The sequence below is a fragment of the Solea senegalensis genome, linkage group LG13 (assembly GCF_019176455.1).
Source record: "Solea senegalensis isolate Sse05_10M linkage group LG13, IFAPA_SoseM_1, whole genome shotgun sequence".
NCBI classification, from domain to species: Eukaryota; Metazoa; Chordata; class Actinopteri; order Pleuronectiformes; family Soleidae; genus Solea; species Solea senegalensis.
Genome location: NC_058033.1, coordinates 8528753 through 8552701, shown reverse-complemented (window position 1 = coordinate 8552701; position 23949 = coordinate 8528753). Strand labels below are relative to the sequence as shown.

Here is a 23949-nt window from a genome sequence, read left to right as displayed (position 1 = left end):
ATGAAATATCAAATGACCTTAACCACATGCCTGCTAAAACAATAGTCCATGCATAAAACCACTACATTAACACCTAAACATGTATACTGTATGCGCCACAAATTCAAAACTTTGTAAAAAAATGTTTTTAAAAAATGACCATGTCACATTTAGTCAATAGTCATCTGTCCCAGATGCCTGAAAAGCTGTCATAACAAGACAATGCAGCTTGACAGATGGAGTGCTGCTAACTCAATGAGCATATTCACACAGCATATTCCTTGATGGAGTGTTTCTGTGCATAAACGTTTACGCCTCCTGCACAGCTCTGGCCCACCTCGCCAACAGCTGCAGCGCAGGACTCTTTGTTAAAGTCATTCCATGATTGTCCCATTCAGCATTTTGCATTTTCTCTGCACCCTCACATTATAGCACAGTGCCTGCCACCGGGGGGGCAGATGATTGATGAGCGGTTGCAGTGAATGAAGGCAACACCAGGCCGTAACATGAGTGTAATGAGCAGATAATGCGGCTTTTTCTAACTCATCAATTCATTAATGTATGATGAGCTGCGGTTGAATCTTTATTTGGTGATCATCATTTGGAAAACTAATACATTCGATTCATTTGCAGTAAATAATACCAACATGTACATATTTGCACCCCTAGATATTTAACAAACTGGTGTAGGATACTTTTTTGAGTCTGATATCAATATCACAAACTCGAGTATCTACCGATACCAATATTAATCCGATATAGATACATTTGTGCCGACTCATTTCAAAGACATACTTCTCCAACAGTGTAACAAATATTGGTCTCCCAAAAAGAAGAAATAAACAGATCAAACATGACTCAGCTAACAGTCTGTGCATAGTGAAGCATGTGATATAGAAGCTATACAGGTACTGACCGATACCGACTGCCATCCCCAACAGAGTCAGTGAAATTGCAAATTTCCTTCTGCAACTGCGTGTATCACCATAAATACGCCTTATAGTTTTATTACAATAGAGTGGACATAGCATTTCAAGTCCTCCATACTTTGTGCCTTCTGTGCATGCAGTGATAGGTATTTGCTGCACTCGCAATCATACAAACATGAGGTTTAGCAATGTTTGTTCCATGTCCATTCCAGTCTGTACAACCTGGTGAATGCAGAGTCCACACGCAGACCTCAGCAGACTGGCCAAAGTCAAAACTATGAACTATGAATGTCTTAAATAACTAACTAACTAAGGGGCCTTTTCCATGGCAGGAGGAATTTATATTTACAGTTTCACAAAATGCTCGGCGGCAGAAGACGCCTTCTTTTTCTATTATTTATGGGGCTACAAAGTTGCCAACATCCCGTAATTTGCATGTCCTTGGGAAAGACAATGAAGACAAACTAGATCACTCACTGTCAACACGCAGCCGTAGCAAGCAGCAGCCGAATGTCTGGATTGTACAAATGTAAAACGCGTCCAGGCAGACTTCCCAATAAATTATTCATCACTGAGTACAATGTGAATCAAGATAAGAATTAGGCTTCTCCAGCTTCTTTCTGATTAATGTCATTAAAGGCTGTGCCGAAATGAGTGAACTGAATGAAACGCTCTCAATGGCCGACTGATTGCCGAACAATGGCAGTTCCTTGTAACTCACACGTGGAGACCTTGCTAAGTAGTTTAAATGATGCAAACTGCTCTGATTAGAACAAACTCCAGCGGTAATTTCATAGGGAGCGAAGGCAGTCAAGACCGAGTCTGCCGTGGCTGTGAGATGTTTCATCACACTACCATTTCAAGCGTTCCGCTTTTAACCTTTGCCATTTGAATGTGTGTGCGAAGGAGCTGTCATAATAGTAGCACTTTTATTATCTACCCAATAATCAAGTTGCTACTCAATAAGAGTTGTGGTTGACACACGAGTAGACACCAGTGTCTCTCAAAGAAAGGCGGCAGACCCTCAGATCTTGCAGGACATAATACGCAAGTGCAATAGATTCAGCGCTTCATTGCCCCACTAAAGGTAATTTGGCTTGCAGTGGAACACAGATAAAATAAAGAAACAATGACAATATGGTTAGTATACTGTATATTACAACAATAACACATTACACGACAATAAGATTAAAAAAGGGGTTGTTTTTTTTGTCACTTGTAAGTTGCTTTGGATAAAATAAGTCGCTGTAAATGTGATTATCTTCATTTTGTGGACAGAATAAGACATTTGAGGACATTGTCCTTCCCAGTTTTCCCGACATATGAATTAAACACGAATTTAGAGCCCTACTACATTGTTGCACAGAAACCAGACGTGATCTTGTGGAGAAGTAAAGTTCAACGGTTTATCACGTGGACGGATCACAATCAGTTTTCTGTTGACCGCATGCAAAGTCGTCACAGCCTGTAGGCTTGAAATACTTGTATTAATGTATGCACATGTTTTAATTTGAAGGTAATTCCTCAAAGATCCATACTTTTATTTTCAAGGGTTTGGGCCTTGGAGACCACATACACACAGTGAGAAAAAAATGTTTATTATTGAACTGTGAAGGAGCAGAATCTTTAATTAAGTTGTGTAGGCCTCGGCAGTAGCGAGTTCATGGAGTTTTTATTCCACTGTAATCATGTATGTATGTATGTATTTGCAGTTGCTGGATAGTTGAATTGATCCATTGTGAAGATGATGCATTTAATACTGAAAGTTTTCTGAGAAATACTCATGCTACTCTTTGTTCCTATCCCTTTTTTCCCCCCTCGATTGATCACTCAACCTGATCAGACCCATCGGAGAAAGTGAGCCTCCAAATTATGTCCAAGAAGCCCATCGTTGAAGGAGATAACGTGACACTGAAGTGCCACGCTGACGGAAACCCTCCACCCATGTCCTTCTTCTTTCACATCAAGGTTAGTCATTCCTCAAAGAGCATAGATCGAACGGCTTCAAACTAAAGTTTCTCTATCGTTTCAGCCCCCCACACAGTTGCTCAGTTATTATTGTTATTTTTAGCCTTTATTTGTCCCCATTGGGATTTTGATCTCTTGTTTACAAGAGAGTCCTGAGCAAAATAAAACATTCACAGCAACAGAAACAACGGAGCAAAATAAGACAAAAACACAACAAATAATTAATAAATTGCAAGAGTCATGGAATATATCAGAAAGAAAAGCTTTGAAGATTCACTGTGTATTATAATTGTGGCTTTTAAAATGATTTAATAGCCTTAGAATATGCCCTTAATGTGCACTTAAGCCACAAGCCTCACTTTGTGTTATATATAGTACATATCTTTCATTTTCAGATTTTCATTCATTCATTAAGGCTGCATTCATTTTTTCAATGGAGCCATGTTTTGGAATGGCATAATGCATTTATTTACACTATGCATTTATTAACACTAAATAAATACTTAAGGTATATGTTTATTAATTATTATTATTAAGTAAGTCATGGCATCACAGGCAAGTCTATCATTTCATATCCATGTGAAATACATAAAAAGCAATTAAGATGTTGTGCAGCTTCAATATGAGGCGTAACTGCTGAAGTGTAGAAGTGTAGCAGCATGGCAATAAATGAATGCCATGTCCACAGTCCAGATTGTGGACTGACATGAAGAACGAAAAAAAAAAATCAAATTTGCTCTTGGGTTTTCAAAAACCTTTTGAATCTGATTTGAGGAGCACATATATCATTTCCAATAATTTAGTGGACCTCTTTAAGGGAACGGCTCCTGTCGTCCTTCTTCCTCCTCATTTCCTGACATGATATTAGAATGACAGACACTAATAGCGGCCTCTCACTTGTCCACGCTCTCCCTGTCCTCTCTCTCTCGCTCTCTCTCCATCAGGGCCAGAAAATGCTGGTGAAAAATTCGGACACCTACACCTTGGCATCCATCAGTAGAGAGGCTGCAGGTGAATACAAATGCTCCCTGTCTGACAACGAGAAACTGGAAGCCTCCCAAAGCATCGTCGTTGGCTGTGAGTACCCGTGGACTGGCTGCTGCAGCACAGACAGAAGCCTCACACTGTTGTCCTCACTTTGTCTTTCCCTCTGCCTCGAGCCAGCAAACGGCTACTCCTCTGCCCGCCCGTGTTCCATCCGCCTTGATTGAAATTTCTTTCTTCTCACAAGGCATTTTCATTCAGTGCAAATGAAGTCCTAGAGACGAGTAATGTCAACTCCAAACTCTTGAGAGCCCAGCCTGGCAGGGAGTCAGTGTGGAATGGCAGACAGAGAGGAGAACTAATTAGACATTTCTGACATTGAGAGAGCAAAAAGTGACAAGGTTTTTGGGCGGGAAAGAATCCCAGGCAAAAGCTAAGTTGTTTTCCCTCCTACCATTCACCAGCACTCCCTCAAGCAATTACTTCTTGCTTCCCAGGTGAATGTTTTTGAGTCCTCAGTTCAAATGGGTGCTATGATTGTCATAAAAAACAAGCCTGACACATTTTTCCCTCCTCTATGTCCTGCATTGCAGTTTCATTGCATTTCACACGGCTTAAGAAGAGAATGGTGTTTTTTTTTCAGCTACCAACTTTTAAATTGAGTTTGTGACTGAGGGAAGAAAAACAATAGCTCTCTAAATTGGAAATTGTTAAGATATTTTTGTGACTGTGTGTTTGTTTGTGTCTCGGGGGAACTTACGTCCTCACAGAGAAGTGAAGTAGCTGGAGCTCCGGCTCGCCGGACCGCCAGTGACTTAAATATTCTCGGACAACTATAGCTAAACATTAACCCTCCCTATTTATCATGTGTTTTGTTTTTTCTTACACCACAACTACCTGCAAAAGCTGTCATATATAAAGTAATATAGTTACCGTATATTACTGCAGTGCATAATGTTCTCCAGACTTATTCTACTGATACTGTTTTCGGCCAACAATTTTCATTTCGGTGCATCCCTAATTTAGATGTACTAACAGTTGGTGCACGATATTATGAGCATGATGTCGGTATAGGCAGATTTTTGTGTCACTTAGCGTCCAAGCTGCCACGAAAATAGAGAGATACGGCGTCTCCAGAGGCAGTGTCAGACATGGCCAATCAATGGATTTTCTCCCCCGCGTGTATACTCAAAACTGTGCATGTAAATGCACCGACTGCGATGGGGAAACAACACCATTAACATTTATATACAGCAGGTCCACTGTAAGTTCACTCTGTTATTTTCTTTGTCTGTTTACAGCACGGAGGAACTGCATTATTCCATATCCAAAACAATGGCGAGAATAACTCTTGTTATAATGACACAGCACTGACTGTGTACTTACTGGCGCCTCTGCTACTGTTGTTTCTTTATTCTTTTTACGACTAACCAAACAGGAACCTTGAGAGACATGAAAGTTGTCTTGCGCCTCCTTTACCTTTGAACCTGTTTTTCAGAATAATAGCCGTACACCATTTGTTATAATTTGCTTTTGTGGCGACATACCCTAGAAAAAGAAAAAAAAAAGACATGTTTGATGCACACAATACATGTTTTGTGTACTGCTAACCTATATTTCCCTACACTGACTTGATGCTCAAAGAACTCCCACACTTGTCCTTGCTGTCATCCAGCTCATCACAAAGGCTGAAATACTCACCTGAAATACAAACCACGAACAGCAGCGACTTCGACAGCTTTTATTCCCCTACTTACTCTAATTATTTGGCATAAACTCACACACATTACAACTAAAAAAATAGTGCCACCGTTTTATTGCATGGATCCTAAATTTTGTGTCAAAAGGAATTCACTCAGATTTCACAAAAGGCCTTTTGTGCCATTAATGCAGAGTCATTCCACGTGTGCAAAATGAAAGTAAGTCCTCTCTTTAGTAATGCATCATTGGAATTGCTTTGACTTCATTTTGTGGTCTTGGAATGACTCTGCGAAAAAGTAGTGCATTGTTGTGAGAAGGACACAGTAAATAATGTGGATAAAAATGTGACGCAAGTAGCATACGGAGGACAGAAAAGGGCCTTGACCTGGAACATACGCGGTGTTGTCAGAGGATCTGAGATGTACTTAAGTGCAAGTCCAGACCAGGTCGATACTAAAACGCCTTAATATTACTTGAAGCCAATGGAGGCAAACTAATTTGGGGATAATATGCTCTTTTTAGTGGCTTTGGTAAGAAGTCTGGCTGCTGTAGTATTTACAGTAGAAAAGGAAGGGAAATATCCCTCAGTCGGGAAATATCTTCGCTAACAGGAAGCACAGTTTTTCAACAATACTACTATTCTAGTAATACACATAATGTGGTCATTTTCAAAGTTTTTTTCAGTTATGAACTTTGAAGCCCATATGTTCTGGGACACTGTATAAGCACTGATGTGTCAACAGAAAAGACCTCACATCTGTGGGTGATGAATGGTAGCATGTAGCCTAGAGGTCGTCATCACCAATAATAACTGTGAATTGCAGGTAGATGTTTTAATAAGAATGTGTTACAAAAACACCACCAGCACCACCACCAGTGCATGAGTTACCGGGTAAAAATGACCGCCACAGTTGAACTCAACATTTAGTTCAAATGGAACTAAAAGTGAAGATTTTCTAGCATCAGGGGGTAACAAGCAGATCATTCATCACTTTAAGGAGAGCTGTCTCTGTGGTTTGGTCTCAGCCCAACTGAAATGTCACACGCAGCTTGTTCCTGTTTTGTTTTAAAAGGCAGTCAATTGTTTAGCAAGAACTTGGAGCAAAACTCGTTGGACAGAAATAGGTACTTGAAATTAAAAAAAAAAAACTATGTTTACGTGTTCAACAATAATGAGGTGTTAATTATGTGAAGACATGGACATACGAGTTCTTTCAGAGATTTCAGAGTGGGCGATAATGTGCCGCACAGGAGGTGGAACATTCATTCTAATCCTGGAGATTTTGTTAATAAAGGTTAAAGAGTCTTCACATTGAAAGGGAAGGAGTCCGTGATGTGATGACATTTGGAGAAGCCTGGATGGCACAGTGAACCAGTAATAAAAGTGATATTTGGCTCAAGGAATGAATGCTCGACCTTCATGTTAGTATTATGTCTGCATTTGGCCACCACATCACAGCTTGGGTCTTTTATAACACACCAGGGGAAAGGACCTTATATCAGCCTGATTCATCCTGACAGACTTCTGCAGATTAGAGAGTGGTAGGTCTGACCCTTTGGATGGTGGTAATAAATGTTCCATCTCCATAAGGAGAAGAATTCCTCAGTGGAGCCGAGGAGTAGAGATTGAACTGGAAGGAAAAAATTACGGGGATGAGATATAAACTAGCCAGTGACTGGAGAAGACCAGTGACACCCCAAAATGTCTCATCTAGTTACAAAAACTTTTAGGATTTGGCCTCACCTGCTCCCTTTCCTCACCTAGAACAATGCACTTATGGAGCTCAAGTTTGGGTTGTGTGACATTTAGAATTTATGTTGGTAGATAAATGTACAGACGATTCAAACAGACGGCTGTATGGAAACTTTAGCTCATTATACAGAAATATGAGCGTAAAATAAATCATATTTCTTTGGGTCTGTACATGAGATTTGTCGATAAGAAAGGAAAAAAATCAATAACCTCACCAGCTGGCGCAGCAATATACCATATTATGTTAAGTCTTTACCGACCAGTGAATGACCTACCCAGTAAGTTCACAGGCGTAATTATTAAGCCGAGAGCCATTTTTTAAAATCTTTTTGTCCATCTGAACAGTTGAGCCAAGCTATCAAAGGATAAAAAAATTTATTCATATTTTCAGATGTTGCAGGGTTTTATTAAGCGATGGCTTGTTTGCAGAGGTGTTTCAAAGGAACTAATTCATGCATTCAGAAAGTTGCCACAAAAGCTGAGCCCTGAGCAGAGAATTACAATACGTCTGAAAGTGGACCTTGTGACATTAGCACTGAATGAGTCCCCTTCACGTTTATGGCGCCTTTGCAGCTCCAATAAGAAGTGGCAGTATAAATGGACGCCGTGTGCTGTTAGGCGAGTGTCGTGAAGTAACAGAGCCATCGTCTCTATGCCTGAAGGTGCAGTGGGGTCTTCCGTCTCATTTTCACATAACCATAGCGTGGTCACGGTCACTCTGAGCTCACTAATTGTGTTTTTCTCAGGTATGGGGCGATAATTGTTTTCAGTGTAAACTGCGCTATTAAAAAGTAAAAAGGAACGAAAAACCATAAACATGTTCCGCTGTCATTTTGATGAAACAGCAACATTTTAATCACAATATTGTGGCACTGTGATATTTTGCCTCAAGGTTATCACCCCCTCAGAATCTTAAACTGTCCCTATGCGGGATAAAATCATGAGAGGATTACATGTTATACCCAAGAGGAAAACAGTCCAACCAGTAGTGATGGCGCTCACAAGTGTCTGAACCGCCATTTTGAAGCTTCCAGATTGACAGCGACATGTTACGGTTGTGTAACCAGACATTGTCCTGCAACAAAGCTCCTACAGGGCGATGCCAGCAGTTAATCACGCTGGTGTCCACTCAGTATGTGCTTTACTTTGCAATTGAGACCATAAACTTATGATGGAAATGTTTACTGAAATTGGAATATTTTGTGAAAATGAGGGTCATTTTCAATTGAACCGGCTCCTTCCTGCAACCAGCGGTGTTGTCGCCCCCTGGTGGCTAATAAGTATATTGCTACTTCCAGGTTTGTTTCAGCAAGGAATCTGGAAACTTCCTGTAACAGTTCTGTCTTGTTTTCCCAGACCTGGACCTGACTCTGCGTCCCACTGGGAAGGTTGTGAAGAGAGTAGGGGAGAACTTGCCTGTGACGATGGAGAAGAGCACCTCGGGTGATGCTAAGGTGTCATGGACAAAGGTAACAATGGCTGCTGGGTTTGTGTTATCGATTACAGACGGGGTCTGACCAGGGCCTTATGGGAGATCTGTCCCCAGGTGGACACATTTGGTTGCGTTCCCAACCTGAGATGGGATCGCTCAGTCAGGAAGAAAGATGTTAATATGAGATCTGGAACTGGAACAGCAGTAAACGCACGTTTGTTTTCAGAGGCCGCCTGTCTTCTCTTCAGCCAGTAATAAAAGCTGACGGCAAAAATCCACTGCTGTGAATAGTGGTCAGACGCTGATTATTTGTTTTCCCGTCGACCCCTCAGGAGCTCAGCTGATAGTGTGAAACCATTTATTCAACACTGTGAGTCTGGCAGAGGGCTTACCCGCTGCTACGTTCAGTTTTCTACATTTATGGACGAGATGGTGGATTACAGAAAATGTGTTCCTGGAGGGCAACTGAAAAGTTTTCTCTCCAAACAAAAGATCCTTGACATATTAAGTAGATTTAAAGCAATTGGAGATTATTCTTAGGTATAGGCCACTGCAGCAATAAAGTAATACACACTTCTGTAGATAAGATCCTGTGTCTTTATTCTAATTCGGACATTTTACATCGTGTTTGTTTATCCCTGACTTGAATATTATACTGGCAGCCCTGAAGAAGGGGGCTCATAAAAGGAGATGGGGGAGATTAGAGTGACATCTTGCATTCATACATCTATGAAATGTCCTTGGTGTGGCCCAGCTGTGAGAGCAGCAGGATATGTGGACGTCAAGTGATGGGAAATGTGTGTGTTCCACGGTATATTTGCTGATATTGTGAGTCTGTGTGCATTTCAGAATGGAAAGTCCGTGAAGGAGCCAGTGTTCAGCAAGCTGACCTACGCCGATGCGGGAGTCTACCTCTGTGAGGTCTCCATGACAGGCATCACGCGACGCCAGAGCTTTGAACTGGTTGTTGAGGGTAAGAGAAAGTGTCGGGGGGTTGCACAATTAAATCACAATAAGACCAAGCGCGCTCTCGGAAGACGCTGCAATTATTTGATAAACGTGATGTGTGACAAAACAGCTTTCCCAGAGAGATCGCTTTTCATTTATTTGGACAAAGCCCAGATTTCTCGTTGCTCTGCTGTCTTAGATCATTTTAGCGCAAGTAGACACATTCTCCTTCTGTTTTGTAAATCTGTAATTATGATCATTCTTCACTATTGCAATATTGAATAGGACAAGTGCGCTCCTCTAAAAAGCTTAATTGTTTCATTAAATAACATTCTTCACAAAGATCGTCGGTCAACCTTTACAGAGCCTCTAAGAAGTAGCCTATAACAACAACAACAACATATTAAGACTGGCTAACGACATCGTCAGTAATCATGTTTGGAATTTTGATTATTACCATTAAACCATAGATTTTTATTGTAGCACTATATTGTGGAGTCAACTAAATTATGTGATTAATTGTATTGTACTGTTTTCTTATCTTGTGTGCTTTGTGTGACTTTGCAAATGGAGCAGCTTAGAATAATATTGTATTCATTTTTATCTCATCTACAGTATTACAGAGGCTGTGCTGCCCAAAAATCTCCCTCTGGTGTACAATGTGCTTTATTACGGTATCATCACCATTTGTGTGCATTATGTCTTCTGTGTACAATCAGGGAGGCCTGTGATCACGGGTCTGACCAAACACCGCGCTGTCGACGCCAAACACAAAGTTCTGACCTGCGAGGCTGAGGGAGTACCAGAGCCCAGCTTCCAATGGAGCGTCAATGTCACACATGTAAGTGTTGGGATGTGTGTGTGTGTGTTTGTGTGTACACATGACTTTCTATGATCGCAAGCACAACGTTTAAGCTGAAAATCATCAAGGACTCACAACAGGTTGAGACTTGGTTTTCACGTTAGGCTCAGAAGAAGGTGAGGGTTAAGTGTATCTATAAAAAAAAAAAAAGATATCGGTTTGTTTATTATACAGAGTTATGGGATGGCTGACAGATACGCCCTCTCTGTGATAAGGTTGGTTGGCCTTCTCTGACAGAGAGGCCAAATAATCACTGCTATCTGTTCATCTTTAAAAGCTTTAATGAGAACATGACCGTCGTTTGTTACAACCCCATTGTTCACGGTATCTCGTGCCAGGACTGGGACTGCATTCAGTATTAGTGCAGCAGCAGTGTCTCCTCACTTATGCCCAACAGTTTCTTTTAAATGATTCTAAGTTATGTAAATAAATAAATAAATAAATATATGAGATGGTTAAGGTTCAGGTAAGGAAATGCATCTTGACTGAGAATTGTTTATATAAATATAGAGGAGAGAAGTGTGTGTGCATCCATGCATGGGTGTGTGAAGAAAGCAGAGATGTGTCGGGTCTTGAGGAGGAGAAAGTGGCTGCGGCTGCTGCTGCTGCGGCTGCTGCATGAGGCAGGGTAACGACAAACGGCACAGTGTGGTGCGATTAAAGTGTTCTTTGAGGATCATGTCAGGAACTTGCTAAGTTCCCGCAATTAAAATAAAGACAGGCTTTCACTCATTTGTTTACCCATCTCACTGTTGCACAGACGCCGTGCTGCGCGTACAGGGAGCGATTGTTTTAGCCGAGGCTTACTTCATCTCTACTCAACTTAATTGCTCTTTTAAAAAGGAAATACTTGTAGCGACAGGCTCATAATTCTCAGTCAGGTGGAATAATTGGAAGCTTTAGCAGTGAAGGCTCCACGTAGTCGCGTACTGTCCTGTGTGTGAATCGAATGTATACTTTCAGATAATCCGACTTTTTTTTTTTAGCCTGTATTTAGCCAGGTTAGTCCCATTGAGATCAACGATCTCTTTTACAAGGGAGACTTTGTCACAGTTACAGTTAAAGTCAGAGATTAACATTAAAACTTGCTCATAAAAAAACACAGACAACCTGGACTCCAAAGTCTTCAGAGCTCGTTTGGGGTTACTATAGGTTCTGCATCTGTATCTGTATCGACGTCGTAGAACAAAAATCCAAAGACTTGAGAACGAAGAGCATCTGTAAATGTTTCTCTTCTATGAAAGGAGATACGTGATCAAACACGACGTGTTCTACAAAGGCACTGGGATTTATTTAGAAAGAAAACACCATGGAAATGACTGTTTATAAAAATAGAGACACAAGTCTCTTGGTGCTGCTGCTGCTGCTGCTGATGATGATACTGAAGCCAAAGTAATAGAGTCTGAAACCTGTGTTCTCTTAAATTGCCATCAGGGGGCGACACCCCTGTAAGTCTTGTAGAAAGTAAGCACTTGATTTTTAAAGTCGGTAACATTTTATGGTCCCAGTCACTAGTTTGAGGTCTTCTTCTCCAGTGTGGCATGATGTCTTTCTCTGTAAATTATTGCCCCATTCAGAGTGAAATAGACACTAAAGCATAAAGCACAGCGTGTGCAGAGGCATGGACACTGTGTGCTTGATTCAATAGGTTCCAGGCTGCAGATGTAAGTGGACATGAAGTGGATGTGCTCTTTTTCCAGACACTCACTCACTGTTCTATATATGATCGCTTACTTCTGGTGTCAAAACACCCACAAGGTGCTGAACTAAATACTAAACCTGAGGCTTCAGAAGGAGAAAGAACTCACAAACCGACGAGTCACAATGCTTTCATGCACAGTTAAGTTGAGCTACTACGCCATGTAATTGTCCCCGTATATGAGCACCAGCGGGGGAATTGATTTATTGAATGATGTGTGTCCGCCCTCCTCTACACAACAAGTGGTGATATGTCCCCCTTTCAGCTTATTAGTATGAGGCGTTTTCCATTTGACCTATTACATCACAAAGCAAAACTGCAGCTGGCTGCGAGTTTGGTTGCATGTCAAACTCCACTCACTGTCTTTTTATCCCATTCATTAACTTCTAATATTAAATTCTCTTAAGTTGACAGAGCGTAAATTGCTCCCTGTCACTTCAAATATGCATCAGCCATGTTTTCCCTTCTCCTGCTTCTGTATTTTTTCAAGTCCTAGCCTGTTCAAGACCACTTATATGTTGGATATATTATACGCGCAGTAGTCATTTAACTCCAGTCAGACCAACATGTTATTATTTGTTTTAAAAGGTCTGGTTTTAGTCCAGCGTGTTGCCACGTGGGAAACACGCTCCCTAAAAAAGCCTGTTTTCAATTAGCCAACCTCTCTCCACAGTGTGCGTGTGACATTCAGCCTCAGTGTAGAACACGTTTCCCCTCTAATAAAAACTGATTGCATAATAATTAGCGAGCGCTTCTGCGATGCTCTGTGTACTCACGTAATGCTCTAAAAGAAATGAGGCTCCATTTCTCAGGTCGGGTCGGGAGATTTTCTGTGTTTACTTGTGCATTCGCACTGAGTTCAGCTTTTTTTCCCCCCCCTGTCAGACGCTCGCAGCACATCGGCAGGGTTCAGCTTCCCTCCCGTCTGATGTTGACATTTTGCAGTATTTTCCTCCCATTACGTCTTCCTAGCATCCCAGCACTCGCAATCCCCTCGAATCAAAACACCGATAATGTGTGCGCCGCTAAAGAGAGGGGCCGCTGTGTGCATGATGTTTCTTTCAAATGTCTCCCTCTCTCTGAAAGTCTTCTTCTTTTATTTTCCCGCTGTGCCTCCAGGAGGAGACCTCCTACATCAACGGCAAAGCCACGCATAAAATCACGGTGGTGCCAAAGTTGAACCTGACTGTTAGCTGCAGTGTGAGCAACAAGCTGGGTGATGATGTCATGACCATCAACGTCTCCTCTGGTGAGTTGACGCCTGAAAGCCAGCTGCTTAAGTACGCTTTATTTTCCTAATTGTGGGGAAATGGTAAAAAAGAGGTACAATATTGATTGTGTCGTGCGTAATATAATAAACTGATCAGAATGACAGAAACTATATTATTATTATTATCGTTTCCATTATTATGGATGATGCTGCATTCATAGGAAACGTGAGAGATGAATAAATTGTACACTCCCGTCTGGTTGCACCCTAGTTTCCCAAGGAACGCTGACCATCTGCACATCAGTTTATTCTGCTGCTCCACAAACAAGCTGTGGTGTCGTGGATGATTGTGGCTGGTTGCGACTCCACAGCTGCAGCTTAATTACTGGAGCCTCTCTCCCTCTCTCCCTCTCCTTCTTTAATAATGACTATTCATTTGTAACACTTCAATTCTGGTTCCACAGCCAGAGACATTTCATTAAACATCTAAGGAGTAAAACAACACCCAACTCGGAGCATTTCCTGCAATTAAGGGCAATCCAGGTTAATTTTGTGCGAGTCGTCCTTTATATTCACATATGAGATAAAAAGTAAAGCATGCGAGTCTATAATTTGTTTTTTCAGACGGGTTTTATGTTATTTCTCGTCACGTCTGGATAGAAATCAGTAAATAAAGTTGTCTGGGGGGAAAAAGAAGAAGAAGAAGATTTCAACTCATAAGACAAAATGTGTTTTAGCGACTAATTGCAGAGAGTAGCTGTAATTGAGTGAATATGATCCTAGAGAAAAGGAAATGTGCCCGAGGACGAGAATGTAGTTTTACGAGGAAACAGCAGGAGCAGCGAGGAGGCATGATGACATTTAAGCCAAACAAACCAAAGAAAACAAATTACGCGGAATGCATTAGTATGTCAAATATTTTTTATGAATGACAGCTTTATTTAAGACTCTGTTGATCCATAATATAAAACATTTCGGCAGTAAAAATCGAGTCATTTGTTGTTGAGTTGACTTCCCTTCGCTCGCATGGCAGCCGTGTTTTATTTGAACGCTCCCACAGAATGGTTAGAGAAAAAAGTTTTATGCAGATCGGAGTATGTAAGTTCACGATTGTTAGAGGTTTACAGGAATGCAGGAGTGCTGCCGTTTGTTTCCTCCTTTGGTGGAATATATTGGCATTATAACAATTAGACTACACAATAACAGACTTCTGTAATTAAAGCACTCGGTGAAATGTGCTTGTGAGTTTGGGGGGTTTGATTTTGTTCTTCAACCATTATCAGGATTAAAAAAATGTCAATATGAAGTGGCACTATATAATAATGTCATGCATTAAAGGAAGAATCGATGCACAGCGACTATAAAACCACATCCTTAGCCGTCCTAAGAAAAGTCCAGCTGCCTTTATGTCTAGATATGGGGACCCAGACTTGAGCAAGTCGAGGATACAATGACACAATGACACACACACACACACACGACATGTTTGCACTTTCATTCGACATACTTAAACACAAAAGTAGGTTGCTGTGGTACACACTGCCAGACTAGATGTCAAGATCTTTAAACCAATTAATGAATTCAGTAATAGCATTTTGTCATTCGTTGCAATCAACCTCCTGCAGAATGTGTATTTAAATGCCTTCAGACAAAAGCAGGTTAGCTGGTTCTTACACCAGGCCGACCTCCAGAGACCGGACACAGGGAAACACAACAAACACAACAAAAGGAGTGCATAATGAAAGAGCAGCACTGTGGAAGGCTAACACACTGGCATCCTTTCATTTCATGCAAACATACGTGCTGTGCCATTTCTGTTTATGCTCATTCTTTATTTATGTCTCCGTTCTTTTGTCTCCCCTTCACCTGCGCTAATTCCCATTTTTGTTTTTTGTTTTTTTGGGTTAGTAAAGACTGTCTCACATTAGAACATATTCCTGGCATATGTTCTAAGAGCATAGTAAATTGTTGCTTTCAGACTAGTTTTCTGCTGTCTTTCAGCATCTAATTTCATGTGATGCTGCACTTGGCAGCATCAGTGCAGATTTTTTTTTGTTTGACACATACATTATATTTCTCTTTGGCTTTATTTATTTATTTATTTTTTTGTTTCTTTGTCTTCATTTCAGTTCTAATTAATTTATGTTTGATTTCAGTTTTTATGGAGGAGAAGGAAGAAAAGGGTAAGTTTTTGTTTTCCTTTGCCTTCATCTTTTATTTTTCCAGAAATGTCTTTGTTAATGTCACCCATTAATCTGAATATATGCACTCGGTAAACACTCATCACTTCCCCTTTTAGCACATAATGACTCACTTCAAATGCAGACAGTTCAGCGTCTGATCGTTCACTTTCATCCCAGCTTTCACATCTAGATTAGGACCACATTAGAGTGCCTGATTGTTTTCAAAGAACTTTAGATGGTTTAGATGCAGGATGAGAACACACAGTCATATATAACCCTGTCCATGTGTCGCTCAAGTGGAAGCAATTAAACTACATATTGGCTTTATTCAGACCTGAAAATAACAGCCCTGCAAAGACAAGTGTTCGGCTACTCCTTCAGGTGTGAACACAGCCAGATAATGTGTCATCCAATCATTCAATCATTCAAACCATGGTGGGAGGTGATGTATCTGTAGCCACCGCCACAGCATTAACACTGATCACGACCTAATTCAAATCTCATTTTAATGGCAGAGCCGCATGCTCCACTCCTCTTTAACTTTTTTCTCTAGCAAATAGTGTCAGTCGGTATCATATTTACCGAGGTAGCCACGGAGGAAATATCTTAAATCCGATTACTCAATAAAGGCAGGACAGGATCCCCCAAAGTGAACGAAATCCTCTTAAACCATGGTGCAGACCAAACAAATAAATAAATCATATACATCTTAATTATGCACAAAAAAATAAGAGTAAACAAGCCGAGCAACAGAAAGAACAAGAATAATGTTTGGAAAGAAACAAGATGGGGGGAGACATTAGCTTGTGATAGGGGTAATGCACCAGAGGAGGCATCTTATTTATTCATTGGTAGTCTACAGTGAAGGCTAAATGGCTTTTGGAGGCCAAAGGTGGAAACACACGGTGCATGAAAAAGGAGAGCAGGAGAACTAGACACTCGAGCTAATGTGGAAAAGAAAAATGTAAATAAACAACCCTCTTCAAGCTGTATGCAGAGTTTACCCCACAGGTCTTAAAAAGCCTGATGACACAAAACCCCATGTCTGCTGCTGCTGCTGATGATGATGAAGATGAAGATGATGCGCGTCGCCTGTTGCATATCATTCACACAGCAGGTTGTGTAGATTCCCCCTGCTCAGTGCTACCATTAGATGCTGAAGAAGCGCTTGACAGATTAGACTGGGGATTATCTCCCGGGCCACTTTGGGACAAATTTGGACTAGCGACACAATTCACCAGTATAATCAAAGACTCGTGGGCAAATCCTTCAACAACGGTCTGGTGTGGGCAGCCTGTGCCTGTGCTGTAGAGTCAGCAGCAACAAGGGTAAGGAAGGGGAAATACAGGGGTTTGATGTTATTTAAGCCCGTTCTTTAGGCGTAAATCTGCTGCAGCAAACCTTAATTGGGAGCAGCCGAAAGAAGAAAGAACACTGGGTGTATAATTATATACTGTGGCAGGCTGAAAGAAGGAGAGGAAATGCTCAACGATTTGATCAAAGAGTATAATGTCAGAATCGGGAGTTGCATGCCGCTAAAAAGATAACGATCCTGAAATACATACAACATTTGATGTAAAACACTGCGCTACTGTTTGAACACAGCCAGAGTTTAATCTTTTACAACCTGTGGATCAGACTCCCTCCCCCCTTTCCTCTCCTCACACCACTGGTGCGGTGACAGCGAGAGACTGCAGAGAAATTGACCCTGGTCCCGAGCAGCACAGCGGGGTGACGCACCCAAGATAAACAGCGTATATGAAGCCTCAAATCTGCCTTTAAATGCAAAAATCTTAAAAACTCTCTCCACCCGTTCATAAACGAGTCTTAATCAGGTCCGACTCTGTGCTGTGTTTTATGCACCCGGCGATGCATTTTTATGACCCAAAACTTTTTACGGCCTTTCCTCCCCATCAAAAAAGAAAAAAAAAGAAAGAAAGGCAAGAGATCGCTGTCTAAATCTAAATACACTTCAGAAAAGTGACTTTACAGAAAGTATGAGGAAACTATTGGACTGAAACAAATGCATTAGGAGAATAATGACGTCATCGTAAACCCAAGTCGATGCCAGTTCCAATAGTGCGCTCATGTCTCACCTGAATAACAAGCACACACACACACACAGTATCAATAAAGAGATTAAGAGGGCTGCAACATCCCATGGCAACAAACACATGCATTACATCCTGTGCTCAACTAATAAACTGATAAACCTTTAACTTCAGAAGCAGCAACATCTCACCACTTTCCTGATAATCTAAGCAAAGCTGGTTTATTATGAATACACTAATATGCTGTAACACAGGCGCTGTAGCCCGAGCTAAATGCTGAGACAGCGTTCGAACAGATTCCTTAAGGTGCTGTGTTGGAACGCCGTGTCGGTCATCCAGATGAAGCAGCGCTGCTTTCTGTTCACAGGCGCTTCGGAGGGCCCGGACGACCAGGCCAAGCTCATAGTGGGCGTCGTGGTGGGCCTCCTCTTCGCTGCAGCAGCAGTGGGACTCATCTACTGGCTCTACATGAAGAATTCAAGGTATAGAGATATAATATAATTTGCATTTTATGTCTCAGTCTCAGTCAGACCGACTGCTAGCATTACAAACAGAAAGAGCAGAATCTCCTCCCTGGACAATGAGTTGAGAATAAGAACGAGCAGGTGGGTGGTCAAGGGTTACCGATAAATAATATTCAACATTCAACACTCCCGTCTGCATGGAAATGACGACACATGCCGAAGCAGCAAGTGGATGAAGTCTCAAGGCGGGAGCAAGTAGCTGAGGGAGATGTAGCACAAGTCCAATGAGAGAGTGTGTGTGTGTGTGTGTGTGTGTGTGTGTGCAGCCTGTGGGCCTGCTGTGGGGCTACTGACTGAGCTGCCTGGAGGGGAGAGCAAGAAAGTCATTCTGCAGCAGAATTAAACTCCTCCAACTATGTATTCACCACAGACAAGGCAGCTGGAAGACTGGTGAGAAGGAGGTGGGAACATCTGAGGAGAGCAAGAAACTAGAGGAGAACAATCACACCGCTTAAAGAGTGGCCCCGGCTGCACCATGTGGGACCAAAGAGGTAAGAAGTGTCACGTTTACACACAAAGGCCCGAAAACCAATGAGCTGATGCAGGAAGGGCCCCCGGGGGCTGAACTTTAATGCGTCTTACCATTTTATTTAAACTTTAACTGGGAAGACACATTCATGTTAAAATCTCTTTTATACACAAGACCTATTATCTTGGTTTACGTTCCCGTGTAACAAATGAGATTCCCCGTCAGCCTCAGCTGCACTTTTGAGTTGTGTGTCCAATCGATTAATCGATTACTAAATGAATTGACAACTGTTTTTATATTCGATTAATCGGTTTTAAGCTTTTTTTTCATGATTAAAACAAGATTTTCGATTGTTTAAGCTTCTTAAATGTGAATATTTTCTTCATTTGTCTGGATAACAAAGAAATCATTAAAAGTGAATCATTTTGGTTTGAGAACATCAGCATTTCCAGGTTTGACGAACACCGATCCACATTTTTTAAGGTTTTCTGACATTTTATGGACCAAAAAATTAATCGAGAAAATAACCGACAGATCAATCGATTATGAAAATAATCGTTAGTTGCAGCTCTACTAATGTTTTATAATATATATTCATAGTGCATAGTTTTTGGTTCCATTTTGCAATGCGCTAAACATTTACAGCTAAAATTTTTTAATTGATTTTATTTATCACATGCTGCTACAAGCTGCAAAGTTCATTAAAGGTTGAATGAACTATCATCTTTAATTGTCTTTTTAGTTAGCGCACACCTTAAACACTTCAAGCTGGAAGCTAATGATGATTATATAAGTGCAGCTGCATGCTGGTGCGATAAGCTGCAATTTACGTACGATCCGATTTGTCGACTCATCGCAAAGATAATTTCGATTATTGAAATAATCGTTTGTGGCAGCCTTAATCGTGATCTTTCTCTATACGATTGTCTTCGTGGGCCATGTATCGCCTCGTCACTGTTGAAAATACAAATCAGTCGCAGTATTTGTCATAAGGGGAGGACACGCATGTGCACGTTTAATAAAAGTACCAGCCAAATAGGAAAGAGGAAAGAAACACCGGTGATAATAAAGTGGAATTAGCCTTTGAGATAAAATGTGGTTTTGTGTTAAAATTCAGATGACTGAAATGTGTTTTTTTAAATCTGTGTGTTTCTCTGGGGTGGGGGAGAAGCAGTTGAAAGCAGCCTGGCGACATCAAAACTACAGACTCCCAAGTTGGCTGCTGATGTGCTTCATCCGGCTCCACATAAGCAGCAACAGTCCGAGTCGTTTTCCCACCACGTCCTGCTCAGAGCCTGCTGTCCCACCTCGCTGTTTGAAGTCCGCGTCGAGGCTGCCTCGTGTTACTGTGTCATTTTGTTTCTCTGTGTTCCTGGTGAATGCTCCCTCTTTAATTCAAACTATTCTGTGAGGCTGTGTGGTTCGGGTTTTTGTCTTTTTTTTGCCACTTAAGTTCTCCCCCACCCCACCCCCCTCTTCAAAGAATGTAAATTGTACACTTTTTAAGGCCTGTATAACAAAAATCAGAAAAAATGTGTGTGCCCTGGCTGAGCATGCCAATGTTTATTTTTTTCTCCTTTTGATTCTTTGTGCGCTGTGTGTGGAAAAAATAAGCCTATGGCTGTGCTGAGAGAAGAAGACACTTCACTGCTGTACAGTATAGATCCCCAATGAAATGGTCCATTAACTTTTCAGAAAATAACCTCAACATCTCTCCCACCTCCTGACTTATGGTCACTGGGTTTTAAACACTGGAAACTGGATATTTAACTCGCAGATCCCACAACAACAACAACAGCAACAGGAGTTATATTCAGTCCTAATAATCAAAATAAGGAAGTGGATGTACTGTGAATGATTTTTACATACGCAGTTCACGGTGATCCAAAAGAAACCAAAATCATCCGTGTGAAAGCAAATTGGACACCAGCCAGTGGAGCATTGTGACACACCCAGCCGCTAATTAGTCGTTTATTTTTTTTTACTGACAGTAATTTTCCCCTCTTCAGCTCTTTTCACTCTCTGTTAGTCTCGAGAGGGAGTTTTAATTCAGCCATGTTGTGAATAATTTTATCTGAAAAGGCAAAACGTAAGAAAAAAAAAAAGGCAATAAGTCATCAGAAAAAGTAGAACTTCTGCTCTGCCTTATCTTTTATTATTTTATTATTTTATTTGTAGTTCATGCTGTGATTTTGTTTAACACACTACATTTGTCGTCTTCACGTGTGCTCCGTACACGTCCTGTGCCATCATGTCCAGGCTGACACTATGGTTTTGGAGTAGACTTCATCATTTCTTTTTCTTTTTTTCTCACGTTGTTGTTTTGGAAGAGCTTTACTGATGCTAGGTCTGAATGTTCTGTTAAATATATATATTTTTTTGGTGTATTTATATTCTGCATGTAACCTACCAGAATGGTTGTGCTGCAGCGTGCACAATGACTTGTCTGTTTTTTGTTGTTTTTTTTTAGTTTTTGTTTGTTTTTCTAAAGCCTCTGTGAAAGGCATCACGTTTTTTCTGCAAAGACACTGTGTGTGTAGTAGGGAGAGTGATTTGAAACATACGCGTACAGTATCGCGGCTCATTCTCTGCTGTAATGTTGTTGTTATCGTGTAATTTGTTTAGCTCAGTGGCGCGAAGGATAACCCAAACTGACGACAGTGCAACAGGCAGATGAGACGAGGTGCGTAAAGATGGCGGCTCCCTGGGTTTGCATCATTTCTGCTGTGGTTCATTGGACAAAGCAACATCCCCAGTGACCAAAGAAATAGTTGACAATATCATGAAGGTCGGTACATTTAGGCATAAAAGCTTCTTCATATTCAACTATTTATATGCTGTTTAAATCACTGGACAGTTTGAGAATACGAGTGGATTAGTAATCTGGTGAAAAACCACTGTGGTAAAGGTTGAACACATGGGACTCGTCTGTCGTGACGTACCCTTCTCTTACACCTTTTTGGAATACTATGTAGAACCAATGTAGCACACTTCCATAGCCTAGCATCGTTAAAACAACACTATATTTTAAAGGGAGGGTTGCAAAACTAAAGGACATGAAAAGCAGTGGGTCAATTTTTATTTTTTATTTTGTTTTTCCTTCCCCTCCACATTACCTTTTGTTTCTCTCAAAACGATCAGGTCAGCAGTGAAACCAAAGAGGGTAAGATGAGAAGGCCATAGCAGTGTTGTAAATACACACTTTTGTTTTTTGTACTGTTGTTGACAATAAAGTGTACCTTTTGAGAGAAAAAAATGACAGTGTTACATCCAAGTTTTTGTCAATAAATAGTCTCCATAACTGAACATGGTTGTCATGACAATGGACGTGGACGCCTGAATTTATGCCCGTTCCATGTGCTCCTTGTTGTGGGTGGGGGGGAGCTAGACACTGGCAGTGTTTTGGCGACAGAAGTTAGAGCTGAAGGAGACATTTTTATCCTAATGATTTTCAAACTGATTGCACAGCTGTGACAGAAAACACCACCATATGCATTTATGTTGTTCCACTATAAGCGTTGCTTTCACTACGTTGTTAACTCGGGCCACCCAGATGAGTTTTTCATGGAAAAATGATGAGTCGATTTACGGCACAAATGAACTGTGATATATTGGAAAAACAATGGAGTAATAAATAGTGTGTGTTTTTCATACGAGACCGCACATGCACCGGCTCGGAGGGGAAGCACGTGTCCCTGTACCAACTTCTTGCTACAGGAACTGACATAGGATAAAAGGCACCTGTACATGTTGCCAGTCCAACACAGGGCCACATAGAGACACACAACCATTCACTCTCACAGCTACGGTCCAATTGTCCAATGTGCCCAATCCCCAAATCCGTATGTTGTTGGAGTGTGAGAGGAAACAGAACCCAGAGAACCTGGAGAAAAAACATGCACACAAGAGGAAGAACATGCAAAGTCCATGCAGACAGGCCCTTGTTCGGACCTGGGTTGAGAACCTGGGTCTTAAAGACAATAAGATGCACGTCCAAAGACATAAAGTGATTTCACTCCTGCAGAGTTGTGCTAACCAAACTAAATGTTTAACCCCATCACAGCAGGAAGACCACAGTGACTCCTGCCGTATGCAGCTGAGCAGTCATTATGAAACAGTTTAGTACGCCCGAGCCAGGACTATGGTCCATCTGAGACGTCTTTAATGTTCAATGACCCCTCATGATTTTTTTTGTTGGCCTCAAACTAGCCACTTACTTAAAAACAAATGACACAGCAGTAACACCATTCCAATGTTACATGGTGGCATAATCTCTTCTCTGGGCTAATTAGTGGGCATCCTGCTGTGTGTGATGAGAACGCGCCCTGTTTGTGCCAAATGGGGGCCGTGCCAGCCGTGGGAGACACAAGGTACGGCATAGGAGGACAACTGAAACTGGAGTAGGAGGATATAAGTGACATCACTGACTCACTGATTTCTCAAGGGAGTGCCGTGCCCAAGTCCTTGCAATCTTTGCATGGGATTCTCAGATGCTGAGTAAAAATATAGACATGGAAACTCAGCAGCCCCGGGGGGGGGGTGGATATTTTTGATCAGACAAGTCTCTGGATGATTCTGGTTCACTCCTTGTAGGGGGAAAAATGGTTTCCTCCACCTCTTGGTTTAGGCATTTCAAACCAAACAAGCTGTCCAAGGCATTTTCCTCAGCTAATAACGTGCTGTGGGACAAATCCTTAATGATGCCATGAATAAATAAAATATGGCAGCATCAGTGCAGGGAGATCCAGTCCTGGTGTTCGGGAGAGCACTGCGGTGGTTGGGTATGGTTTTTTGGGAAATTCAGCTCATGTTGTCATCTATGAATCCTCATAAGGCACAAAACTAAAAGGGGAGCAATGAAAGGTCAATCTAAACGTCCTGATAAAAAGAATCCATCTATCTCTCCATCCAAGTGGGAGCAGTGTATACACAATGATTTAAGCTGGGGTAACTTTATGTGATTATTGATCAATAATTCCCTTTCAGCCAAATGTAAATCAATTCATGTTTGAGGGGACCTAGACTTCTGCTCCTGCTCTGGACTCCGTTTCCAGCCTTGGGGAAATCTGGCTCGTGATTGGAGACTTAAACCAATCACTGGACGGTTCAGAAAGTGATGGATGGATAGATACTTTATTCGTCCCTGAAGGGTAATTGGTTTGCAGCAGCAGTCTTCAGGCACTTCCAATGCGCTTACATTGGTCCAGGTCAACTGCACATCCACCATACTTTCAGTATGAGCACAATATAAAATTAA

The 23949-nt window shown here is 41.4% G+C and overlaps 1 protein-coding gene across 2 annotated transcripts in view; it reads left to right on the top strand.

The window, feature by feature from the left end:
- The window catches only part of alcama (activated leukocyte cell adhesion molecule a), an 82466-nt gene extending 60468 nt beyond the window's left edge, over window positions 1-21998 (top strand). The window contains exons 7-16 of one of the 2 annotated variants that reach the window (XM_044042188.1): window positions 2752-2876; window positions 3821-3953; window positions 8671-8783; window positions 9596-9719; window positions 10414-10535; window positions 13375-13504; window positions 15622-15648; window positions 18067-18181; window positions 18594-18714; window positions 19864-21998. In XM_044042188.1, the coding sequence (XP_043898123.1) occupies window positions 2752-2876; window positions 3821-3953; window positions 8671-8783; window positions 9596-9719; window positions 10414-10535; window positions 13375-13504; window positions 15622-15648; window positions 18067-18181; window positions 18594-18678 (974 nt within the window). In that variant the 3' untranslated portion in view covers window positions 18679-18714; window positions 19864-21998. The remainder of the gene's footprint in view (window positions 1-2751; window positions 2877-3820; window positions 3954-8670; window positions 8784-9595; window positions 9720-10413; window positions 10536-13374; window positions 13505-15621; window positions 15649-18066; window positions 18182-18593; window positions 18715-19863) is intronic. The other variant, XM_044042189.1, reaches the window with a different exon arrangement.
- Window positions 21999-23949: the final 1951 nt, after the last annotated feature.